This window comes from Carassius carassius, chromosome 7 (genome assembly GCF_963082965.1).
Source record: "Carassius carassius chromosome 7, fCarCar2.1, whole genome shotgun sequence".
In the NCBI taxonomy this organism is placed as follows: domain Eukaryota; kingdom Metazoa; phylum Chordata; class Actinopteri; order Cypriniformes; family Cyprinidae; genus Carassius; species Carassius carassius.
The window spans coordinates 15,579,730-15,603,360 of NC_081761.1; the positions used below are offsets into that span (position 1 = coordinate 15,579,730).

Here is a 23,631-nt window from a genome sequence, read left to right on the forward strand (position 1 = left end):
CCAATTAGACTTATTTCACATTTTAAGCTCAAAATTTTGAGCACAAAAGCAAGTGCTTTCTGTATATCTAATTTTTGTAAGTGTAATTGATCTGTTCTCGTCCAGGTTGAGTTCTTCATAGCTAAAGTATTTACCATGTTTGTCGTATTTTTTGGAGTGCATTTACGGTTTTGAACGTGCTGTAAAACGGGAACAACTTTGCTTTTAATAAAGCAGACAGTCTTTTTGAATAAGAATTTATCGGTTCAACACATCTTGAGGTATTTGGCACTATATCTATGATTCTGAAGAAAGCAGCCCTAAGATGTTATGGGTATTGTGTTGTTTGGGTGATTAGCCGGTTTTGATTTTGTAACTGTAGCTTTTAAAATTATGGTCCCAATGTTTAATTTGTTTTCATCAGACAATGAAACATTTTGTCATATGGCTTCACCAAAATTTAGGTGAGCTTCAAAACACATAAAAATGCCAGAATATTGCCACTATAACCAGTAGATGGCTGCAGAGGATCACTGGCTCATGTGTAGTTTCCACAATATGGTTTCCATTCCCAAAAATAGTTATTTATATTTATACATTATATCTCTATTATAACATCACTTATTGTGCAGGTAAAACACCTATAAAAATAAATCCAGTTATTCCATCAAAGTAATACATTATATTGTGCTCTATTTTTACAGATTTGTTTTAGAGTGTACATATAAGACAAACAACAAGTCCATAGCAGTTCATGAATATATTTTTTAGGATACAATGGTTTTGGAATATCAACGAAGACTTCACATTTATAAATATATTAGACAAACGCAATTGAAAAAAACTGGAAAATAGTCAAAAGATGAAGGAGGAGGAGGAGGAGGAGAAGAAGAAGAAAAACACTGCTTCTGAGGTTGCCTCTGCTTATTCATTGCATTACCATTGTCTTCCACCTGCACAGAGAAAAAAAAGTATAAAAAAAGAGAATTCTTTAAACTGCATAGTGAATTTTAACTGAAGTACTAAAAGTGTAGTTCCAGCTTCTGTCCACTAGAGGCGTGCAGTAACCTTATAATCTCACCTGGAACAATCTCTACAAAGGTTTTGGGGAAGAAGCCTTCTATGCCATTGATACGTCCGCTCCACCATTCATCATCTATGTGAGCAGTGACCAGGATCCTGTCTCCCTCCTGGAAGGACAGATCCTCCTCCGTCTCTGCTGTGAAGTCATACAGTGCCACAACCCACTCTTCACAGTTAGATTCAACCTGTAGACACAGATGAAAAAGACTGAACATATAGCACATCTACACTCACATACGTGATAAGTTTACAGTGTTGCGAAATGTAAATTGTATTATGACTAGCTGTATATATCAAGTTGGATAATATATCCAACTTTATTTGCATACAGTAAACTCGTATAAAGCAATATATAAAGCAAATTTCACCTACTTGATTTTTTATTTAATCGCAAATTATAACTATATCATCCAGACTTTTATATTAAGTTGTATGTCAAACTTTATCTGCATATATGCAGTATACTTGCAGAGAGCAATATAGACTAGCCTATAGCATATCTCAACTGTTTGATAGCTTGTATCATTGCAAAATGTAAACTATATTATTTCCCAGCTCCAGTCTGCTAAACTAGACTATAAGGAAGGAAGATATTAAGATATTATAAACAAATAACACCATGATTTTCTGTAAAGCTGTTTTAAAACAGTGTATATTGTGAAACATGAAAGCACAATATAGAAATCAGCTTTACTCACTGATCTAACACTTCTTATCATTAAGAAATGTGAAGTAAATATTGAAAGAAGAAGTGGTTGTTTAAAGGGGTTCTATCACTTTTTGGTCACCATTCACAGAACACCAGAATCAATATTTAAGTTTTCTCCTTTTGTGTTTCACAGAATAAAGTCAGTCATACAGGTTTAAAACGTCATGAGTCAGTATGACAGAAATGTCATTTTCGGCTGAACTGTCTCTTTAAATTTGCGATTAAATGTGAGTAGAGACAAATCTATTCTTCCATCTTGTGATGTACATCAAAGCGTAACAGATTATTGAAAAAGAAAAATGCACGGCATTGCACTCAGAAGTGAAACGTGTGTCGCGTTCACCAAAAGGTCAAGTTAAGACATTCAGATTAAACACTACATTCATAACATATGCATGAATGAACTGCTCACAATAACATCTATTAAATACATTTAGAAAATAAACAGGTGGTTTTTTATTTCATGGCAGCTTTAATCACTGTTCATTACTACAGAAAAGGAGAAGATACCTCAGTGGCTTTGTAAGACATTTGTGTGTTAGGTGAACCGGCCATTCCTGAGAAATGAATGATACACAACATATATTAGATCTGTAGCGCAAAACATGATGATCTATTATGCAAGCAAACACATGCAAATTCTAATGTAAAAATACTCCACTTTTAAATTTACCTCAAAGTTAGTCAAAGCCCTTCTAATCTATATTCTAGACCATTTCAGTTATTAGTTTTTGTGAACTTGACTGGTTTTTTAAAAAAGCCTGCACACAAATGCATGAATGAATTATTACTGTACAGTTAAAGGCTGTAAATCCTCTATAGAGTTACAGCTGTCCTCATGAGGAGAACCTCCCTGTGCACTGCAGTGTAATGAATGAGATGGAGGTCACGGTTTCATATAGCCCTTGATGAAACACAAACAGAAGGGCAAATTCTTCACATTCCCAACATAGGGAGAGCGGCCCACTTGTTGAGTCACAGAGACGCTGATGCTGACACTGTTGGTGTTGTTTGTACATTAGAAACTGACAAGTGGCTGTATTACAGACCGTTCTAGGGTAAACTGAATGTGCTCAATTTTTCCTGAAACTGGAGAATGCACTTCTATTGATGGTAATTAATAGCTGTTTCTTCAACCGGTATTTTAAAGTTTTGTTTCTTAAAACAATTTTTACCTTTGTCAGATTAAAACTTTCCAGAAAACGTATTTCCAGACTTCCATTTATTTTTGTTACTTTCCAAAAGCCTTTTTATGTCAAGATTTTGGCAGTTTACCCTTGTCACAGTCCTTTAGTTTTAAAATGTGAAAAACCATTATAAACTATAACCATGATGGGTGGAATTAACAATCCCTATCAATATTTATTGTAGTGTTGTCACGGTACCAAAATTTCAGTATTTGGTACCGATATCAGTGAAAATCCATGGTTCTCAGTACCAATTTCGGTAAAAAAGCAAAAAACTTTTTATCACTAAAAATAAAACCAATGCCATTCTTTATACTTATTTACAGTTGTGTTTAAAGTTTTAAACAAGTAATATAATTATGAAAAACAAACAAGTTTCACCCAAATTTAATTTGTCTTTTAATTAATGAAGTTTAAACACAATTTTTTGGTAAATAAAGGGGATTTGCTATTAACATTAAAACATGGAAGAAATACTGTGTGATTTATTTCTTTAAAAAAAATAAAGTTTTATAATTTTTTTCAACAGTAGTAGCAGTATCACATACATTCTACTAAATAATAGTACCATATTTTCCGGACTATAAGTCGCACTCTTTTTCATAGTTTGGCTGGTCCTGCGACTTATAGTCAGGTGCGACTTATCAAAATTAATTTGACATGAACCAAGAGAAATGAACCAAGAGAAATGAACCGTCTACAGCCGCGAGAGGGCGCTCTATGCTGCTCAGTTCTCCTGTAGTCTACACTGAGCAGCTTAGAGCGCCCTCTCGCGGCTGTAGACGGTAATGTTTTCTCTTGGTTCTTGGTTCTAAATAAATGCGACTTATATATGTTTTTTTCCTCATCATGACGTATTTTTGGACTGATGTGACTTATACTCAGGTGCGGCTTATAGTCCAAAAAATACGGTAATATTTCTAGCACAATGCCTTTATGTAAAAATTAACTTTTATTTTGAGGGGCTACAGTGAATACCTTTAAATTGACACTGGTTTTACTCAAATGAAACTGTAAAATGCTTGTGAAGTGACTCAGAACAGTTTTGGTGATGTTGTTGATGTTGTTGCATTTATGTCCTCATTGATATTTTCATGTTTTTTGTACCGACTTGGTACCGAAGTACCGGGTCTTTTGACAACACTAATTTATTGCATGAAGAATATTAACATACATGTTTATACTGTTACATATTGGTGTGGTTATGACATCATTTCCACCACAATCAACAATACTGCCACTATAATAAAGGTTTTCATTACTCACTGTACTTAAAACATTTTGAGATGAATATCATTTGTGAACAGTATTTTTATAGTGTTATTTCCTACTGAGCTATAATTTGGCCAAATTGTACAAAAAAGTGGCCATTTTATTTCAAAATTGTTTTGCATCAATCACATTTCCAACACTGCAATTGCAATTACAAAATGTTATTAAACACAATGCATATTTTAAGGTGTGCTGGAAATGACCTTGTGGTGGAAAAGTGTATGTTTGAGAAAATGACAGAATTCTCAAGAGAGAGATTACAGGTTCCAAATCTACCCATAACTGAAGAAACACCCAAACACAGAATGTCACTACAGCAAGTTTCTAAGCTTTGTATTCTTTGTATTTCAGGCATAGTAACACAAATCAAAGCTTAAATTTGGTTTTGTTCAGTATGGACTAGTGTTAGGTTCTGATATAGTGTTTTTGACCTTCTATGAGCCTTAGATCTTGAAATTCTGACTTTTTAAAAACGGAATTGTGACTTTTTTCATATTTTCAAAAACCTTTTTAAATTCTGTGGTGAATAAAAAAAGTCTTTAAAGATTAAATCAAATGTGTATAATTTATAGATATATGGTTTTGGCCTCTTACCAGGCATTGCAATCTTATTCGGAGCAGATTTCTGCACTGGGACTGGAGGAAGATCCTCAAGCACTTCCACAAAGTTGAGCGGGAAAATACCAACATGACCATTCACTTCCCCACGAGCCCACTCCTCTTCCACATATTCTTTAATCCGAATCACATCACCTTCAGAGAATGAGAGCTCATCATTCTGCTCTCCCTCGAAGTCAAACCTCGCAACACACCTTGGGCCTCTGAAGAAAATATTAGTCATTGTCATGTAATCTGGTTCCTAGTACTTTTGTCAATCTAATATTACAGTACATCAGATTTTAAAAAGAAAAAGTTCATTTAATTTGTGTTTGAGCTTTTACAGTCGAATTTTGTGAGGATGACTTACCTCACAGGATCAGGAGATGGTTTGGATTTCCATTCATTGCTGGATGCTGGTGCAAATGTACCAGGTTTGTTCTGGAGAAAGAAAGAAAAAAAGATTATTGGTAATGGTAGAGATGAATCAGTTTTATTATCCCTGAATATACATGCTTAACTTTCAGGAAATGTTCGTGTCAACATCAGTATGTAAACAATATGAGCTACTTAATTTGAGACATGTATAAATAATTGTAACTTGCAGTTTGTGTGATCTTGTAATTTCCTTGATTTAAATATTAAATACATATCAATACTAATTAAAAATAAAAAAAAATTAAGGGCAAGACAAATATTTAGTTTAAATCTTGTTAATCAAGTTTACTCAACATATATAGTAATTCTCACAAAAAAACAAGTAAAAAGTCATGGTACATTGTCTACTATATTTGTCAGAAACTCCATACGCATTACTTACCAGTGGCTTGACGTAGTTAATGGGGAAGAATCCAGTGATGTTTCTGCATGTTCCCATGTACCACTCACTATCCAGAAGTTCTACATTAGACACCACATCACCAGCCTTCAACATCAGCTCTCCAGGCCCCTCTGAGACATAAACACAGGACAACATATGATTATTATTGGAGCAGCTTCACAACTGCCTCTGAATGTGAATGTAAAGGAGAAACACATTTAATTACTAGTCTGAACAACCTGGGAGAAGGATTCCACTGACACAAATTATTATTTGCAAAAAAACTAAACACTATAGCCTTATTAAATGATGCTTGCCTTGGAAAATGGACCTTTGTTTTCTTACACAGAACACAAGTGTCTATCTATATTCACCTGGAGTGAAGTCATACAGGGCTTGCACTTGTAAAGATCCAGTATTTTCCACCATACCACTAAAGGAACTGTTTTTCTGTAGAAACACATTGGGAGCCATGATAGCATGTTGACATTACAAGACGGATAATCTTACATCTACTTTTAAACAATGGTCAATATGAATTACCTGAGTTACTGGATAGCTGGTCATATTTGTTAAGGGTCTAATAATCTTCATATGTGTTTTCTGCACTGTGCCCTTAGTGTTTGTCCCTTGGCACTCAAAGGTTTTGTTGTCTATTTCCTCAAGCAGGACGAGGACATCATTTTTCTAAAGGAGATAAAGGATGGAAATGCTTAAATTTCCCATGACTGAAACTTGCTGGCACAACAACACATAAACCATCCGTAACTTGAGAAGATGGCACTATGGGGCTAGTGTGAATGTACTGACTTTAAGCTCACCTGAAAAGAGAGCTCCCAAGGGTTTCTGCCATTGTAGTCATACTCAGAAATACCATGGGGGATCTCAAGCTGTGTAAACCAAAAGAATAAGGCAGAGTTGCATTCATTTGTTCAGTTCCTCTGTAATACCATTAAATCAATAAAATTACACATTTAACATAACATCTCACAGTGTATTTGTTGTAAAGACAATGTCCAGGGTTTGGTCTCGGTGGGAGGGCAGGTCCTTTTTTTGAAGCTCTACGGTTTTGTTGCTGCCATTGAGGTTGCTGTTGTTTTGATGGCACTATTTGTGAAACTCCTGGATCTGAGGGCCGGCGTTGGGAGTCATCTCTCCGTGGAGGAGGAGGTCTTCCTGGGCCTGTTTTAGCTGGTGGCGGTCGTGGAGGCAGAACCTTTCCTCCACTGGGCCTGAAATATTATTAAGATAGAATGTAAGGGCACAATACCAGAAGAGACCACATGTTGTCGCATTAAAACCCTAACAATTCCTAGGCTGATATCGCCCAAACCAACCAGCCATGAAAACAGAAATGCATAAAGGCATGTTTAGAAGTTTGAATGAGCAAAATTAGGACAGCTTTGAATAAATACAGGATTCATTTACCGTGGTGGAAGAGACATATCAGATGAGAGACTGAAGGAGTCCTGGGGGGAAAACATTAAAGAGTTAATATTCAACGTTAAGAGATTTTTGTTTAAAAACACAATTTGTGCACTAACAATGTATGTGCAGAATAAATCAGAGAATAAACCAATGTTGTTCATGGTTTGACAGTTGTTTCAGATAAAGATATATTTGGAACACAATTCACATTTGGAAATATTTTTCTTACAGCTAAATGCCAGAAACATTTTAACACAATTACCATATTTTTCGGACTATAAGTCACACCTGAGTATATACGTCATGATGAGGAAAAAAACATATATAACTCGCACTGGACTATAAGTCACATTTATTTAGAACCAAGAACCAAGAGAAAACATTACCATCTACAACCGCGAGAGGGCGCTCTATGCTGCTCAGTGTAGGCTACAGGAGCACTCAGCAGCATCTCTTGCAAATTAATTTTGATAAATAAGTTGCACCTTACTACAAGTCGCAGGACCAGCCAAACTATGAAAAAAAGTGCGACTTATAGTCTGGAAAATACGGTACACAAATGCAGATGTGAATACTCTGCAAGTATTTGTTATTGTGGGAGTAACAGGCTCAATACTAAACAGGATGTTGTTATTATTCAGGTTGCTAGTTGTAAAGATTACTTATAAGATCTAACTTGGCAATATCTTACTTGAAGTGGCCATAAAAGCAGTCAGCTAACACACTCAAAATCGAGCATGCATAGTCAAGCACCTTTATTCATGTACTTGCAGAGTACAGTATGTTTCAGGCCTGAGGAAAGAGAGGTAAAGGAAAACCAAGTAAAATCCCTATTGGTTCGTTGTGCTCTCTTTGACTTCTCTGGAAAATGTCAAAAGAAAGCACATTTAAATTTTTTAAATGTCATAAATCTGCAGATTAAAGAGTCTGGTAACTGATCTTGTAAACTCTGCTGACATTTTAAGATAGCATTTTATCTTAATCGCCTACTGCTTTGGTAGTTGTTGCACAGCTGTTGCTTGCTGGGAAAGGCCATCTGAGGCAGCTGTATAAGGTCTTACTTTGCGAGAAGGTTTAGCAGGTATAGGTGGGCCGCCCACAGGTTTCTGAACAGGTAAAGGTGGTGGAACATCTGCCGTCTCTTCAGGGTCTGAAATGCAGTAATCCATCCATTAACCATGCAATAAAGTATCATATTATAAGTAGATTATTATTAATTTATTTTAACAATGTTATATTAGTATTATTTAGATTCATCACTTCACTGCTGTTTACACTAAAGCATGTACACTAATGTTCAAAGTTTGGGGTCAGTAAAACTTCTGAAAAAAAAAGAAAAGAAAAAAAACCATTTATTTAACAAGGATGCATTTAACTGAGCAAAAGTGACAGTAATTATATAATGTTTCCACAAAATATATATAAAAAGCTTTTTTAATATTGATAATAAGAAGTGTTTCTTGAGCACCAAATCGGCAGAATGATTTCTGAAGGATCATGTTACACTTAAGACTGGAGTAATGGCTGATAAAGAATGAGCTTAATTTTGATGATTATAGAGCTTACAGCTCATGTAAGTCAAATCCAGTATCTCAAAATATTAGAATATTTCCTAAGATCAATCTAAAAAAAGGATTTGCAAAATAGAAAAGTTTAAGTTCTTTAAAGTATGTTCTTTTATGCACTCATTACTTGGTCGGGTCTCCTTTAGCACAAATGAATCAATCAAGCACAGTAATATCATGGTCAGCAAACCACTTGGAAATGGTTTTGGCACTGTGAGGAGGTGCTTAAGTCCTACTGAGAAAGTAAATCAGCATCTCCATAAAGCTTGTCAGCAGATGAAAGCATAAAGTACTCCAAAATCTCCTGGTAGATGGCTGCATTGACTTTAGACTTGATAAAACACAATGGACCAGCAGACGCAAGTCCGGTAAATCTGCAAACAGCAGCGTACTTGATAACTTCAGTCACTCAGCTCGCTTTGGCTACTTCAATTTTCCTCACTGTACATTTACAATAAAACGAAATAGAATATCAAATACCACTGCCTCCTTTCGTTTTCATTTAAACATAATAACAGCTGCAGAAATGTACTTAGTTCAGGGATATTTGTATATACAGCCATTACAATGAAATGAAATATTATATTTGAGTTTTAAACAACTACATTCTCGCCTAAAATACTTTAAAAATTACATTTCATGACACGATAACAGTAATATTTGGAAAATGATCTGAATAAATGGTGGTTGAACCCAACCAATGCTGTGTGAACTGAACCAATCAGCATGTTTAGCGCCCGTGTCCCGCCCCCGAAAGTTCCGGAAATTTGAAAAAGTACTACCTCACCAACAGGGACTTTCTGAGAGGCATTTTTTAACCGGAACTTTATTTAGTTCCTGGTTCCTGCGGTGGAAACACAACGAGTACTAGGCCAAAGTTTATGAACTACTTTTACGGTGTTTGAAGGCTGACAGTCATTGTCACTCTGAACTATTGTGGTATGTTTAAGAGTAAATTATGCCTTTTACCAGGAATACTACTTTAACAAATAGTCACTGGCATTATTTTCCAGGTTTTACACTTTAAACAATGTAAATATAGGCAATTAATGTGCATTAAATAGCTCCCAGTCCCTACATATGATTACATTGGCTGTTGGTTACTCAACACTCACTTTTGTCGGTTTTACTGGGGACTCTGATGACTGTGGGTCTCTTGGTCACCCCTTGTGTGTTTAGCCCCATGTACGTGAATCCCCCTTGACGGGCAGGTTTAATAGGAGCTTGATCTGTGAATGGAATACATTAAAACATATACACATGTAATACCTATTTTAGAACTGTATTGTGGTATGAGAATAACATTTGCACTTACTAGTGAAAGTATCCACATAATCATTGCTAAGCATGTCCGCTGTGGATGAGATGTTAGACAGAAGAGCAGTGGAGTTGTGATTGTTGAGGTTCAGCAGGTCTTTGCTGGGCTTGAGTGGAGTGGGAGGTCCTTTCATTACTTCTTCCTCATCCTGGGAACTTACATTCTTAGCTCTGACTAATGAAGGTCGTGATGGAGGAATGAGGGCTGTCCTGAAGGAAGGCTGAGATTCAAAGTCATTTTTTAAGTCTAAAGATGGTTTTTTGAAAAGTTGAGGTCTTGGCGCTGGCATAGGTGGTGTGTCGGCCTCTTCGCATAAGTGACTTTCAAAATGTGATACCTGCTCTTCTTTGGGCTTTTTTACAGAGGGCCTTGGGGCAATAGAGGGTTTTGGTGCCAGCACAGGTGGTTTGGCAAAAACCTTACGAGGACGGGGGAAAGGTACGGAAGTTTCTTCATTCTCTGTGCTAGACTGAGCTTCAAACGCCTGTATTCTTGAACGGATGTTGCGGTCGCTGTGAAGGGAGGTCATGTTTTCACTTTGGTTCTCTTTAGTTTGGTTCATCTGCTCTCCCTGGATGTTGGCACTGTTGCTCAGATCACTTTGAGGCTCAGAGCTGAAGACATCTAAGAGCTCCTGCAGATACTTGCCTGAATGGGCATCAGAAGTCTGCACAGGTGTTACAGGACAACCTTCCCAGCTGTCCTGCAGTGGTATTAGAGGTTGCACATTGACCTGGTTGGATGGACTGAGGGGTTTTGTTTTGGAACGTGGCTGAGGCACCGGATGTTTAGTTGAGGCTAGATCGATGTTGTGAGTGGATTTCGGGGATCCGTTTTTTTGATCTGGTTTGCAGGGCAATGATGGCTGAGGTGGTTTTTTTGGCTGCTTCACTGAAACTGTAAAAGACCAAACAGTAAGTATTACAATTTATGGTTTACACTGATTTGTGCATTCAAAATCTTGTCAGTATGGACTAACCTCCACTGGGATTTTGGTTCAGCTGCAGGGATGTGCAGGAATCTGGATGCGTCACATTGTCCTCTAGTGCAGTGGTTCCCAAACTTTTCCATTCCACGACCCACCTAGACAAGTGTAATCTATTTCATGACCCACCACAATATTTGAGGAAAAAAAAGGTTGATATTACTTTAAGCCTAATCTTACTTAAAAGTTTGATGACAGAAATGAAGTATTTAAGAAAAAAAAACTTTTTATTTTAGAGTAGGCCTACACCTGAAAAAAATCACTATTAATATTTAAGTTTTAATTTTTGTTTACAGACTTTAGAATATGTAGTGTCCATAAAAACGTTAAACAGGCTCACTCCAGTGAACTGTAATCTGCGCTGCTGTGTTTTGTTGCAGAAAATGCATTCACGATCCTTCCGTGTGTGTCGGTGAGAACGGAGCACAATCCAACACTTTTTTTAGAAAAAGCATAAGAAGCAAAGCAGAACTATCTAAAACTGTTTGGAGATTAAAATAATTGTGAAATAGGTAAAAAATAATAATAAACATGTGTCTCGTTTTAAATAAACAAAAAAAAAAAAAACTGGATGACATTAAGTTCAGGCAGAAATTTATTTTAGCAATGGTTAAATTAATGTTCAGCAATATCTTCAAAAGATTTCTGAACTTTGGCAAATTTTTCTCTAAAAAGAGATGATACGTCAAGGAGTATTGCATTATTTTTTTGTGCATTTTGTTATGTGGAAATGTTTAAATCTTGTAGTGTTACAATTAACCCTGCGTTTGTGCACTGCTCACCCTGTACATGTGAAATGCTTTTTACAAACCGTTTCCCGAACGAAAAAAGTGCACAGAGCTCAAACGGACGATAGAAATGAATGAACATGGCCTACCTGAAACCGTTTTCGTAACATTTGTTTTCTGGTGTATGCAATCTCATGCGGAATATAGTGTATTGAAGTGAGCAAGTTTTTCTCTTTTAATAATGCGGACCGATTGAACCTTTTAATGACATTGCTCTGAGACCTTCACTGTTATTACAACTCGTGCGCGCCCGCGCTTCAAAACACGCAAAGCACGCGGACTTAATTGCAATTCGAAAATCACACTAAGGATATTGCAGTCCTTATTAATGTTGGTGGGCTATATCATTGTGACGAGTGGGTTCCCGGTTCCCGCCTCCTCCTTCCCGTGATTGAGAAGTTTTTAATGTGTTAGACTGGTGCCGAAGCCTGGGAGGAAGGAGGGACGCGCTGCCGAAGATCCCTCGGCACTGAGGTGAATCCGCAGTGCCATCGAGTAGGGCGAAGGAGGATGCTCGAGGCGGTGGGCTGGAGTGAGTTGCCGGGGAGACGGACGCTCCTCTTTTGTATCCTTCCGATCTCCTCCGTGGTTCTCGAGACTGGTGAGTCGAGCAGGTGTCGCTCAATTCCAATCACTCCACCGGCCTCGCACCGTTCCCACTCGTCACTTTCGTGCAGCCCTAGACTGAACTGTGTGTGTGTGTGTCATTGAAACGCAAATTTAGCTGCAGCCAAGTGACTTTGTGCGACCCACCTTGTTCCATTCTGTGACCCACAAGTGGGTCGCGACCCACAGTTTGAAAACCCCTGCTCTAGTGGGTCAGTCTGTGTGGCAATAGTTGTTGAGCACGAGCGTCGTGGAGATGGTAAAGGTGTGGTGTCCTGCTCCTTAGTCTTCTCCTTGATTACCTGCTCATAGGATGGTGGGAGCTGAAGCACGAGAGAAGGGAATCACTCGAACGCAAGCATCAAACCAAGCAAACATGTCACAAGTGTGCAGGAGACATACAGTAGAGAAAAGAGTATGGAAAAAATTTAGGTAGATGTGGGTTTTTTAATCAGCATTTGCAAATACTGGATATTATCATACTGTACATTAAAAATGTTGTGGAATTCACTTGAGATGAAGTGTAAACTATTTTATTTAAGTGTAAACTAATTCGTAGTTTTTAATGTGTTTTTGTTTTGCTTATAGGCAGCAATATAGATTTAGAATATTGTATCAATATTTATTGGTTATCAGCCATAACATGAAAATTTTCAGCCTATCAATATCTTAAAATATCTTAAAAATCCTTTAATATAAACACCTTATAAAATGCCCCCAAATTCTGACTGAATCTTCCTTATACAAAAATTTTAATATTTAAAAATTATATGTGGGCAGATATCTGCCAATGTAATTTTTGTTTTATTTATATACTTCTATATTCTTTGTATTTAATATTTTTAAGTTAAGTTTTAGCCTTAAGTTTTTAGTTTGATTAATTCAAATTTGTATTTACTTTCTTTTTTCTTATTTTCTTTTTATTAATTATTTATATTTTTATTTATTCTTATTTCAGTACTTCAACTTATTTTATTTCAGTTAGATGCCAAAGCAACATTTAAAATTGTCACATAAGTTTAAGTTTTTCATCATATATTTTGTTTAATTTTACTTTATGTTCAGCTTTCAAATGATACATTTTCTTTTTTATTTATAGTTTTAGTTACCGGTAATGATGTCTGCACGGTGTGTCAGTGGAGGTTATATACTACATTATTGTTAGAAAAAAACTTTAAATCACAGTAGTTTATAAGTTAGTAATTCATGGGTTAGTCTCTCAAATACAAGGACAAAGTAGCCATGCTTTAAAAAGTAAAACTAAAAGACATGCTAAGGAAACAAAGAGAATCCACACACCTGTCTGGCACAACTGTTTGCTAATGGCAGCTGTTGTGGATATAGTGCTATCAATCACTGTACCTGAGCAGAAGTCAGAACACTCTCACTCCAGATGTGTTGTGTTGTGAAAGCCGTGGATGAAAATCGTCCAGATGCCCCTGGATACCAAGAAGTGGCTGTTAATGGCTTTGCCGATAGGATGGTTATCTCTGGACGCCTAAAAACAATCAAAGTTTCCTTATTAATACATATGAATGCATTCACACAGATTTCAAAGCACAGCAATACAACCAGGCTTGTACTTTTGTAAAAAAAAAAAAAAAAAAAATTATATATATATATATATATATATATATAAAATAGATAAAAAAAAATATATATATATATATATATAAAAATTGGAATTAAACTTCATGTCATTGTACTAACCAAAAGCCTTTTTTAAAGGAATACAGCCAGGGAATAATTTTTAGGGATAAAAAAAGTATTTTTACCACCTTAAAATTGTAATGATGTGTTTGAATGGATTATACTAGGTTATTTTGTCAATGTTAGCAACTGTATCCAACATAAACTTGAATGAGCATATGAGACTGATTAAGTGTTTTAGACAGACAAAAGTGTAGCCTAGCAGTTGAAACATGTTCTTCTAAACACTGAGCCATTTTGTCTACACAAGAGATGCGAGTTGGAAACAAGTTTTTGTTATATTGTGATCCAACCTATCACTTACTATAAACAATTCACTGTCTCTATAAATGAAAAATGGCTAAAAAGTCTAAAATAGTTTCAATAAACTCACCTTCTTTCTCTGGAGCAGTCCGGTTGTGAGTGAGCTTTTGCAGAAGCTGGAAGATTTTACATCATTTAGCATTTGGACCATATATATACTGTATATAAAGTAAGAATGTGACATTCCTACAATGTACACTTTAATTAAATAAATCTACTATGTATGAAAGTTAAGTAAACCTAGATTTGCATAGCATCTTACATCTCTTAAAGGCTGCTTTGATTGAAGAAAGGGGTCCTTGACTAAAAAAGCAAACAGAACAAAATACAAAAAAAAAAAACCGATGTTGACAAGCATTCCTGGTCTGTAGGGTATTTTTGAAGTTTTAGGGGTTTTAAGGTCATCAACTCTGATCAGAAGAATCTGTTCCAGCTCATACATGCACATGAACACAAGCAAATGCACATGAACACAAAACAAAAAATATACACACACACACACACTACCAAAAATGTACACTTCCATCCAGCAATGATGCATTAAATTGGTCCAATGTGCCAGAGAAGACATTTATTATAAGGTTCCTATTTCATATAAATAACCTACCTAACATTGTTCGGGAGGCAGACACACTCTTGCAGTTTAAATCTAGATTAAAGACCCATCTCTTTTACCTGGCTTAAACATAACATACTAATATGCTTTTAATATCCAAATCCGTTAAAGGATTTTTAGGCTGCATTAATTAGGTAAACCGGAACCGGAAACACTTCCCATAACACCCGATGTACTTGCTACATCATTAGAAGAATGGCATCTACGCTAATATTTGTCTGTTTCTCTCTTGTTCCGAGGTCACCGTGGCCACCAGATCCAGTCTGTGTCCAGATCAGAGGGTCACTGCAGTCACCCGGATCCAGTACGTATCCAGACCAGATGGTGGATCAGCGCCTAGAAAGGACCTCTACATCCCTGAAAGACAGCGGAGAACAGGACAAGTAGAGCCCCAGATACAGATCCCTTGTAAAGACCTTGTCTCAGAGGACCACCAGGACAAGACCACAGGAAACAGATGATTCTTCTGCACAATCTGACTTTGCTGCAGCCTGGAATTGAACTACTGGTTTCGTCTGGTCAGAGGAGAACTGGCCCCCCAACTGAGCCTGGTTTTTCCCAAGGTTTTTTTCTCCATTCTGTCACCGATGGCTCCTTGACCGATAGTTTTGGCTCCTTGCCAGCAATTTTGTCAACTTGATTGCACAGATACTATTTAAAATGAACTGAGCTGAATGATGACATCATTGAATTCAATGATGAACTGCCTTTTTGCATTATTAACACACTATTTTTCTATTTAATGCTGTTCAGTTGCTTTGATACAATGTTTATTGTTAAAAGTGCTACATAAATAAAGGTGACTTGACTTAAATAGCATTTTAAAAGATACTAAAATTGAAGGCAGTTATTTTAAATTGTAAAAATTTTCATTATACTACAGTTTTACATACAGGTATTTTGACCAAAAATTCAGCCATGGTGAGCATAAGGTACTTCTTTCAAAAGCATTATAAAATCCCTGATCCCAAACTGTTGAACAGTACAGTAGAATGTTTAACACATACACCCATGTACTTTTATAACTAACATTTTTTATTACCACAATATCTTCGTCAAAGTATGGTGACAGTTAATTTCTCACACACAAAATGTTAACTTTTATTGCATTGTTACTTCATAAAAACTTTGCTTTGACTATTCTACATCTCAATGTAATGTCCTTTCCTTTCTTTACAACTAGACTTGCTCATTTCTACTGGTTTAACCAGTGTGTTGAACAGCGCAATGAAATGGATCTTATAATAATACTGTGCCAAAAGACAGAGCAAACAAAGGACAACTCAACACGGCACTAAACCTAAAGATACATCAAAGATACAAAGGCATCTATTTCATACCTTAGATTAGTAGATGAATGAAGTTTTAAAAGAATCCCAAAGAGCAAATAACTCTTCCAAAAACTACAGTGCTCATTGGTAAAAGCTCTTTGATCTTTCAAGCAGAAGACTTCACTTCCTGACTATGTGGACGTTTTAAAGCTGCTGCTTTCTGCATAGCTGAAGTGATGTGTCATAAGCACCGAGTGAGTGTGTGAGAGAGAGAGAGAGTCTGGCCAGTAAACCAGCAAACTCTCAAAGGCAGCTTTAGCTCTGCTTCAAATGAGAACCAGCTGACCAGTTAGATTCACACCCTTGATGTCTCCCACTGCACAGGCATCACTAGCTCAGTAAGAAGCAAGCACAAATATCCATCCGTTTTGTCACAGGTTGATTCAGAACTGTGAGATAATTTACTTTTGAAATACCTTTTATGTATAGACTTTAGTGTTTTATTCTTGACCCACTTTAAATTTAAAATATGAAAATCCATCAAAAAGCGTCAATTATTTTGTATGTTATACACTATATAATATAAACGAAGAGATTAATAAAGTTATTATTTATATCAATCTGTTGTTCTCAACACAACAAGCAATTTTGCCCCTAATAAAGTTTTTGTATTTGGCTACTATCAGTCAAGAGCATTCTTGAGACCAAATATGTGATCTGTTAATAAAACAATCAAGGTAAATATACCTTAAAGTGTAAATATTTAACTGCGCATATTTTTAGATACAGTAGATGCTGGCTATGAAATTAGCTTTAGCAGAAGTCAGCCATTTCATTAAAAAAAAATTGTAAGAATGCCATTTACATCCATGATATACAATGTAATACATCATCTGAGATTTAGTGGAAATTCAACTGTGGTGAAAACGCTAATGCTGAAAAATTTCTAAATTCTCCTACGCTGCATGTTCACTGTTGGACATTATTAAACACCCATGATGCTCTTGTGTCTGAAAGTGAGCCAATCCCTAAATGCCAGAAAAGCGCCTCACTATTAATGGCCATTATTCTGAAGTTAAATGTTCAACAAGCACATATGAATTTGATCTTGCATACTGTGAGAGGTCAAAATGTAATTTGTAATCTTCAATGGCTGGTTAATTTTTGCCAGCCATTTACACGACGCATCTAACAATACACTGATGCTGAGTTGTTGAATCAGATTGATTCATGATTGTACTAGAGCCTCAAGTATTAGACAATCAGCAAACTCCATTACAATTGTAACTTTTAACAGTGCATAACAAAATAATCTTATTAAGGTTTACTTCATTATTTGCATATTATATGAAGTTCTCAAATGGTGTGTGAGGATGTCGTTTCCATCTTACCTTATATGTAAGTGTTCTGTTTTATTTCTTTCTGAACGGTCTGCAAAACACAAAACAAAAAGCATGAGCTATACATTTCTTTGTAACACATTTTATTTAACCGTCTGTGAATCTATATTTGCTACATGCAGTGACTAAATTCTCAGGCAGATCTGGGAGTAGAGATGCTGTCTGTTCGGCTGGTTAATGGTACGTTCCATCCTGATAAACCTGTTTTAAAGAGCAAAGCTTTAAAGAGAGCTAAAGGCTACAACAGCAACAGTTTTTCATGAAACCTTGCACAGCATTCACATCACTCAGGTCCAGTCAAACAGCTCTTATAGCAGATTCAGAGGTAAAGAACATTCATTTGTCTCCCCTTTCACTTTTGAACACATTTTGAGCATATTTGAACTTATAACACATATAACACAAAGCTTATGAAACTACAAAGCTTGTAGAACAAGACCAGCATGTTCCACTACACCACACAAAAATAGGATCCTTGTTGCTCCCGACGGCACTGAGCATTCATAGAAAATGTTTAACTTTCCCCAGGTAATGAAAGTGAACTCATAAAACATAATGACTGCTTTGGCAAAAGGGTCTTTGTGTGTCTTTGTCGCAGTTGTCTTCTGACCTATCACTGTCCCCAGACACACCTGCTGGGTCCAGTTTCTGTTCTTACTGTGACTCTCTGTGTGTGTTTGCCAAAGCTACGAGAAAGTGAAATAGCCTACCTCACTTATAATAGCATCTGTAAATTCATTGATTTGAGTTTGTTATATTATTAACATTTAAACATTGTATTTTTTACAAGTATAAAAGACAAAATAATACATTTAGCTGCAAAATAAGACACATTACTTATCAAAGAACTGGAAATATATAGTCCTACCTGCATATTGCGGAGAACAGTAAGCAGACTTATAACCCAACTTCTGATTCAAATGTTTGAAAGAGGAAGCACAACTCCCGGTGAAAGTGACGTCTTTTTTTTCATTAGGTATGTTGACTAAACCAGGGTGTCATGCAGGAATGCAGTCAATCAGGAAGTATTGCTCTTCTGACATTGGTGCACTAAAACATTAGTTAACCAATGTAAGTCAAATATGCTCGCACACACATACTTGCCCTCCATGCAAAAACATCATATACTTTATCTATCGGTACAGATGACAACTTTAATAATGCGAGCAGTTCATTGTTTAAAGAAATACATCATGATATCACAATACATTATCTGCTTTATCACTGTTACTGCTCCAGGAAGATGGTGCGGTTTTGTGCTGATAGCAGGATAGCAACCAGCTCTCATTTAAAAGAGTACTGATATTATTACAAGGGATTATGCAAAACTGGTCTCGGTCTCAGATCCGTATAAAGAGACAGAAGTTCCCAATAGAAATTCTGGCATTAACAGAAATATGGCTTGACATGTTCACATGCACAAACCTGATTGGTGGTGCCAATTTGTACTACAATAAGCAAATATATCCATGTACAAAACCACTGTAAAAAAAAAAAAAAAAAAGAAATTAATACAAATATTTATAATAATAATAATAGCAATAGTAAAACAATTAATAATAATAATAATAATAATAATGATTTACAGAACTACAGTACCATTACAAAACTAATATTTCTCTTATATTTGACTGTCTATAAAGGTTTTGTTTTTCGGAAAAGTCACAGGGAAACCTTATGGCTTCTCTTTAGCTGACAACAAATTTACAAATGACACTCATTACAAATTTGGGAAGATGGTTGGCTTGGGTTGTGTTTTTAAATGCATGTTATAAGTGACCCACACTCATAATTCTTGCAGAGAAGGATTACATGTGGAGCAGCATTTTCCTGTGAACCATGAGAGACACTAAAAATCATGAATTGCTAGTGTGATCACACCGGTTCATTTAGCCATCCCAGGCTCGGTCGGAAGAGGTGGGCCAGAGCGCGGATCAATTGGGCTCGGGTGCGATACACAATACTACGCATACCTCTCCTGAGCGCGGAACTTCTGATACTTGCAGCATGATTGTATTTGAAAATTCAGCAATGTTTTCAAACTAAAGCAATTTGTGTTGGTCATACTTCTCCAGAAGTCATATTAATACAGTACAATCATTATTATAACTAATATAGGCCTACGTTATTCTTCATACACAAAAACATTGTGCCTGACACTGACTAAGAATGATACAAATCAAATATCGAAGCCAGCTTTTGGTGTTTTATTTAAATACACAGTGACATGGTGAAAAAATAAGACTCAATGTAATTTAATCCCAAGTGGCAACAGGGGATGCATGTTAATACCAGGTGTAAATGACAGTCTGTCTCTGCCTACCTCTTGTTACTGGATCACATGAGACAGATGTAAATACCATGGGCAGGTTGTGTAAACACAGCCACTATGTTAAGACCATGTCTTAATAACTGAGAAACTCTTAAGTTCTCCAAATTGTAATGAGTCTGATATTTTGGATTTAACTTTAATAAATCCAAGTTTGTATTAACTGACTTTAACAAGTTATGACAAAAAATAGATGACTAATGTCTAAGACATTTTTAAGTGTTTTATGCAATCTGCCCCAGGTGCAAACAGGGCTTTTGAGGGAAAAAAGCACAAAAAAAGCAAAGGATAAATAGAATTTATGAAGGATTAAAGAAGGCTCTCATTCTGAAATGTATGACACTTTGAGACAAAGTGATTTCTATTCTCAGCTAAAAAAAAAGAGATACAGGGATTTTGTGGATAAAGATCTGGTTTAGACAAGTTGGAAGGCATTATGAACAGTCTATGGGATGCATTTGTGCTGACAGAGTGTCTCTGTGTGTAAAGCCTGTCCGTGCAGGACAACACTTTTACTCATTGTACGGAGAGACAAAACCTTTTCACACTGACCTAAAATCAGTCTTCCAGATTGCAGCAAACAGCACAGGTTAGAAACTAGATCCATTTTGACAGTGCTACAGGCCTGTTCTTAAAACCTCATTCCAAATCATAGAGATGGCACTGGCACAACATAAAGGAATAGCTCATGTAAAAATGAAAATTCTGTCATCATTATTTACTAGAATATACAAAAGATAAATGTCTAAATGTTTTTTGTCAATACAATGTAAACCAGTTCCTTACATGTTCCTCAAAAGATATTATTTTGTGTTCAACAAAAGAAATGGATACAGCATAGGAACAACATGAGGGTGAGTTACCAGAAGAGTTAACAGAAACTAACACCCTGTGCACAGTCAAACATTTTTGCATAGAAGGATGTACTGTATATTATAATATGTTTATATTACCTGTAGGCACAATTTATTTTTTTGTACAACATAACTATTCAAAGAAAAATGTTGTATTTAAAGAAATCAGAGAGAAGCCAACAGGCAAAAATCACAGACGTCTGTCCTCTAAATGTAAAATGCCACTGACACAGAGGCCTGATGTGGTCACTGATGATTAAATATATCAGAGTCACACTGCACTTTCTCTGGGCATAGAACATTCCCAGAAGACACAACAAACAACACATACTCTAATCAGACACTCTGACAGTGCAATGCTGGAAGAGTTGTCAAACTCACACTATTATAGACACCACATTCACCGTAAGAAAACAATACTGTACAAAGTGCATTTTATTACAATAATAATCACTTCCATTCTCGCATGCTCTGCAATAGCGTAATGGAATGCACTGAACAGGGTGCACGGGGGCAGGCAAATACATGCTGACAGGTGATAGGACAGCCTACTGCAGCCCTCGGCCGAGCAATATGATTGAACAAACATTTTATGGTCTTAAGCCTTCCACATCCAATATAAATACATTTAGACCACTTAACTTAATGATTGCTATTAGGATTTGAAAAGACTTTCAAAAAGCATAACAAGAAAATATTAAAATTGAAAATTAAATTAAAATTAAATTTATGCATTTAGCAGACGCTTTTATCCAAAGCGATTTACAGTGCATTCAGGCTATCAATTTTTACCTATCACGTGTTCCCAGGGAATCGAACCCCCAAGCCCAATGCTCTACCACTTGAGCTACAGGAACACTATTAATAAACACAAGGCTCTCCTGGCAGGTACATCCTGTCCAATGCAGACAGTAGATAATGCTATGAGTTCATAGTCTGCTGAAACATGTTTAAACTGGAGCATTTCTTCATGACTTTAGGAGACTTAGCAGGACTTAGTGCCGTCCATCCAGACACACATATGAGGCTGCACAGGTGTTATACTTTCACACAGGCTGCAGCAAGCACAGCTGCTGCCTCATGTTTCTTCAGTTGTGTCACCTGTTGTGTGTCAACACAGGGGAAAGCTGTGACCTGCTGGTTTATCTCCCACTCAACAGCTGACTCACCAATACACCCAGAGTAATGCTGAGGAGAGCAAGAGGAACTTCCCACTATTCTGGAACATTTGATTACTGTTCAGTGTTATTAAAAAATTTACAGGTTAAATAATAAACATAAAGTCATTAAAAAATAAAAAAAAAACTGACATTTAAGAAAACACTTCAGCTGATTTTTCATAACTCAAGTTTATTAACCCACTATTTCTTGAGCATTGTGAAAAAAAATAATAAAAAAAGGTTGATTTATCAAGTAATTATGCTGGATTAATCTGTTCAGCATGTTAAGAGGCATTCATGTATTACTTGAGTGCAACTCTTTTCATTTTCTCACAGAATGTGTTTTCCTTTGCTGTCAAATATGGGTCACCATTGGATAAATAAATAATGTGATAATGTATTATTAATATTGTAAACAAAAAATGCATTCACTTTATTGAGTGAATTAATTGGGAGTAAGGAATGCTTTCAAAGATGAATTCAAACATTTGATAGGACTGACAGCTAGTAGTTATTTTATTTCACTAATGTATGATCCAAGTTTTATATTATCTGGTGTATCTACTAACAGGACCTATTTAAAATTAGAGAAATTATCGGAATAGGTTAATAATAATAAACAATTAAATGTCTACAATGTAAAATATATTTTTGATATTGTTTGATTTTCTTATCCTAAATATCTGTTTTACAAAAAGGGAACAAAGTTGCAAAAGCAAAAACAAAGTAGCTTAAATTTAAAGGAAGTTCAATGAAATTGAAATTCTACTTTTGCGATAATATTAGCTATGTTGCCTATTCATCATCTCTGATTAGGCTAACAAACTGAAATTGTTGTCTTGTGAAGCTAAAGCACTAACCTGCTGAATTTCTTCTTCTCGTAATAACAGCATTTGAAAAATCTTCATCTCCATCATCACAGCGGGCTTCAGCCATTAGTAGGCTATTAACAATATGTCCGTGTTATTATTGCACAAAACTGACGAGATTATGAACTTTCCCTTTCGCAGACGATAAAAACTTAAGAAAACTCTTACTTAATGAAAGGTAAGTTCTATGACTAGAGTTATCGCAGACCTGTGTCTGTTAAACGGAGAGTGACGAACTGAACCCTGAGCTCGGCGCGAGCATCTTTAACAGATGCTGTGCACGCGCGTCTGTGCATGCTGCTCAGCAGAGGGCGGAAAAATATGACAAAGCTAGGCTAACTTATTTTCTAAAAAGAACTTACTCCAACTGCGCATATATATATATATATATATATATATATATATATATATATATATATATATATATATATATATATATATATATATATATATATATATATATAGATAGATATATAGATATATATATATATAGTCATGTGAAAAAGAAAGAACACCCTTTTGAATGTCATTGTTTTCCATCAGGACATAATAATAATAATAATAATAAAAGTAATCTGGTCCTTGGCAGGTCTTAAAATTTGTAAAATAAAAACTCAGATGAACAATAAAAAACATGACATATCACACAGTGTCATTATTTATTTGAAAAAATAAATAAAATAAATAAATTTGGAAAAGCCATGGGTGACAGGGATACCCTTACTGTTAATGTATATACCATTGACCTAAAGAGGATAAGTAACAGTCAGGCACTGCTAATC

At 35.8% G+C, this 23,631-nt stretch overlaps 1 protein-coding gene across 1 annotated transcript; it reads right to left on the reverse strand.

Annotated features, from left to right (window-relative positions):
* Positions 1-672: 672 nt before the first annotated feature.
* sh3d19 (SH3 domain containing 19) lies at positions 673-23,102 on the reverse strand. Its single transcript, XM_059553401.1, has 21 exons — positions 22,841-23,102; positions 17,629-17,668; positions 14,613-14,653; positions 14,421-14,466; positions 13,700-13,835; positions 12,536-12,660; positions 10,938-11,020; positions 9,956-10,855; positions 9,756-9,869; positions 8,137-8,225; positions 7,076-7,116; positions 6,639-6,879; positions 6,469-6,537; positions 6,191-6,334; positions 6,022-6,097; positions 5,648-5,778; positions 5,198-5,268; positions 4,825-5,051; positions 2,282-2,328; positions 1,061-1,247; positions 673-932 (listed from the first exon to the last, which is right to left on the reverse strand). Exons 1-21 carry the CDS (start codon positions 22,914-22,916, stop codon positions 916-918), a joined length of 2,901 nt encoding a protein of 966 aa, XP_059409384.1. The 5' UTR covers positions 22,917-23,102; the 3' UTR covers positions 673-915.
* Between the last annotated feature and the right edge of the window lie 529 nt (positions 23,103-23,631).

Excerpts from the sequence above, each read along its gene's own strand:
- sh3d19 (XM_059553401.1), bottom strand. The coding sequence starts at position 22,916 with ATGGCTGAAGCCCGCTGTGATGATGGAGATGAAGATTTTTCAAATGCT. Across the intron at positions 14,654-17,628 it reads ACAGAACACTTACATATAAG|TCAAGGACCCCTTTCTTCAA; the intron begins GTAAGATGGAAA and ends TTGCTTTTTTAG. Across the intron at positions 6,335-6,468 it reads CTTGGGAGCTCTCTTTTCAG|AAAAATGATGTCCTCGTCCT; the intron begins GTGAGCTTAAAG and ends TATCTCCTTTAG.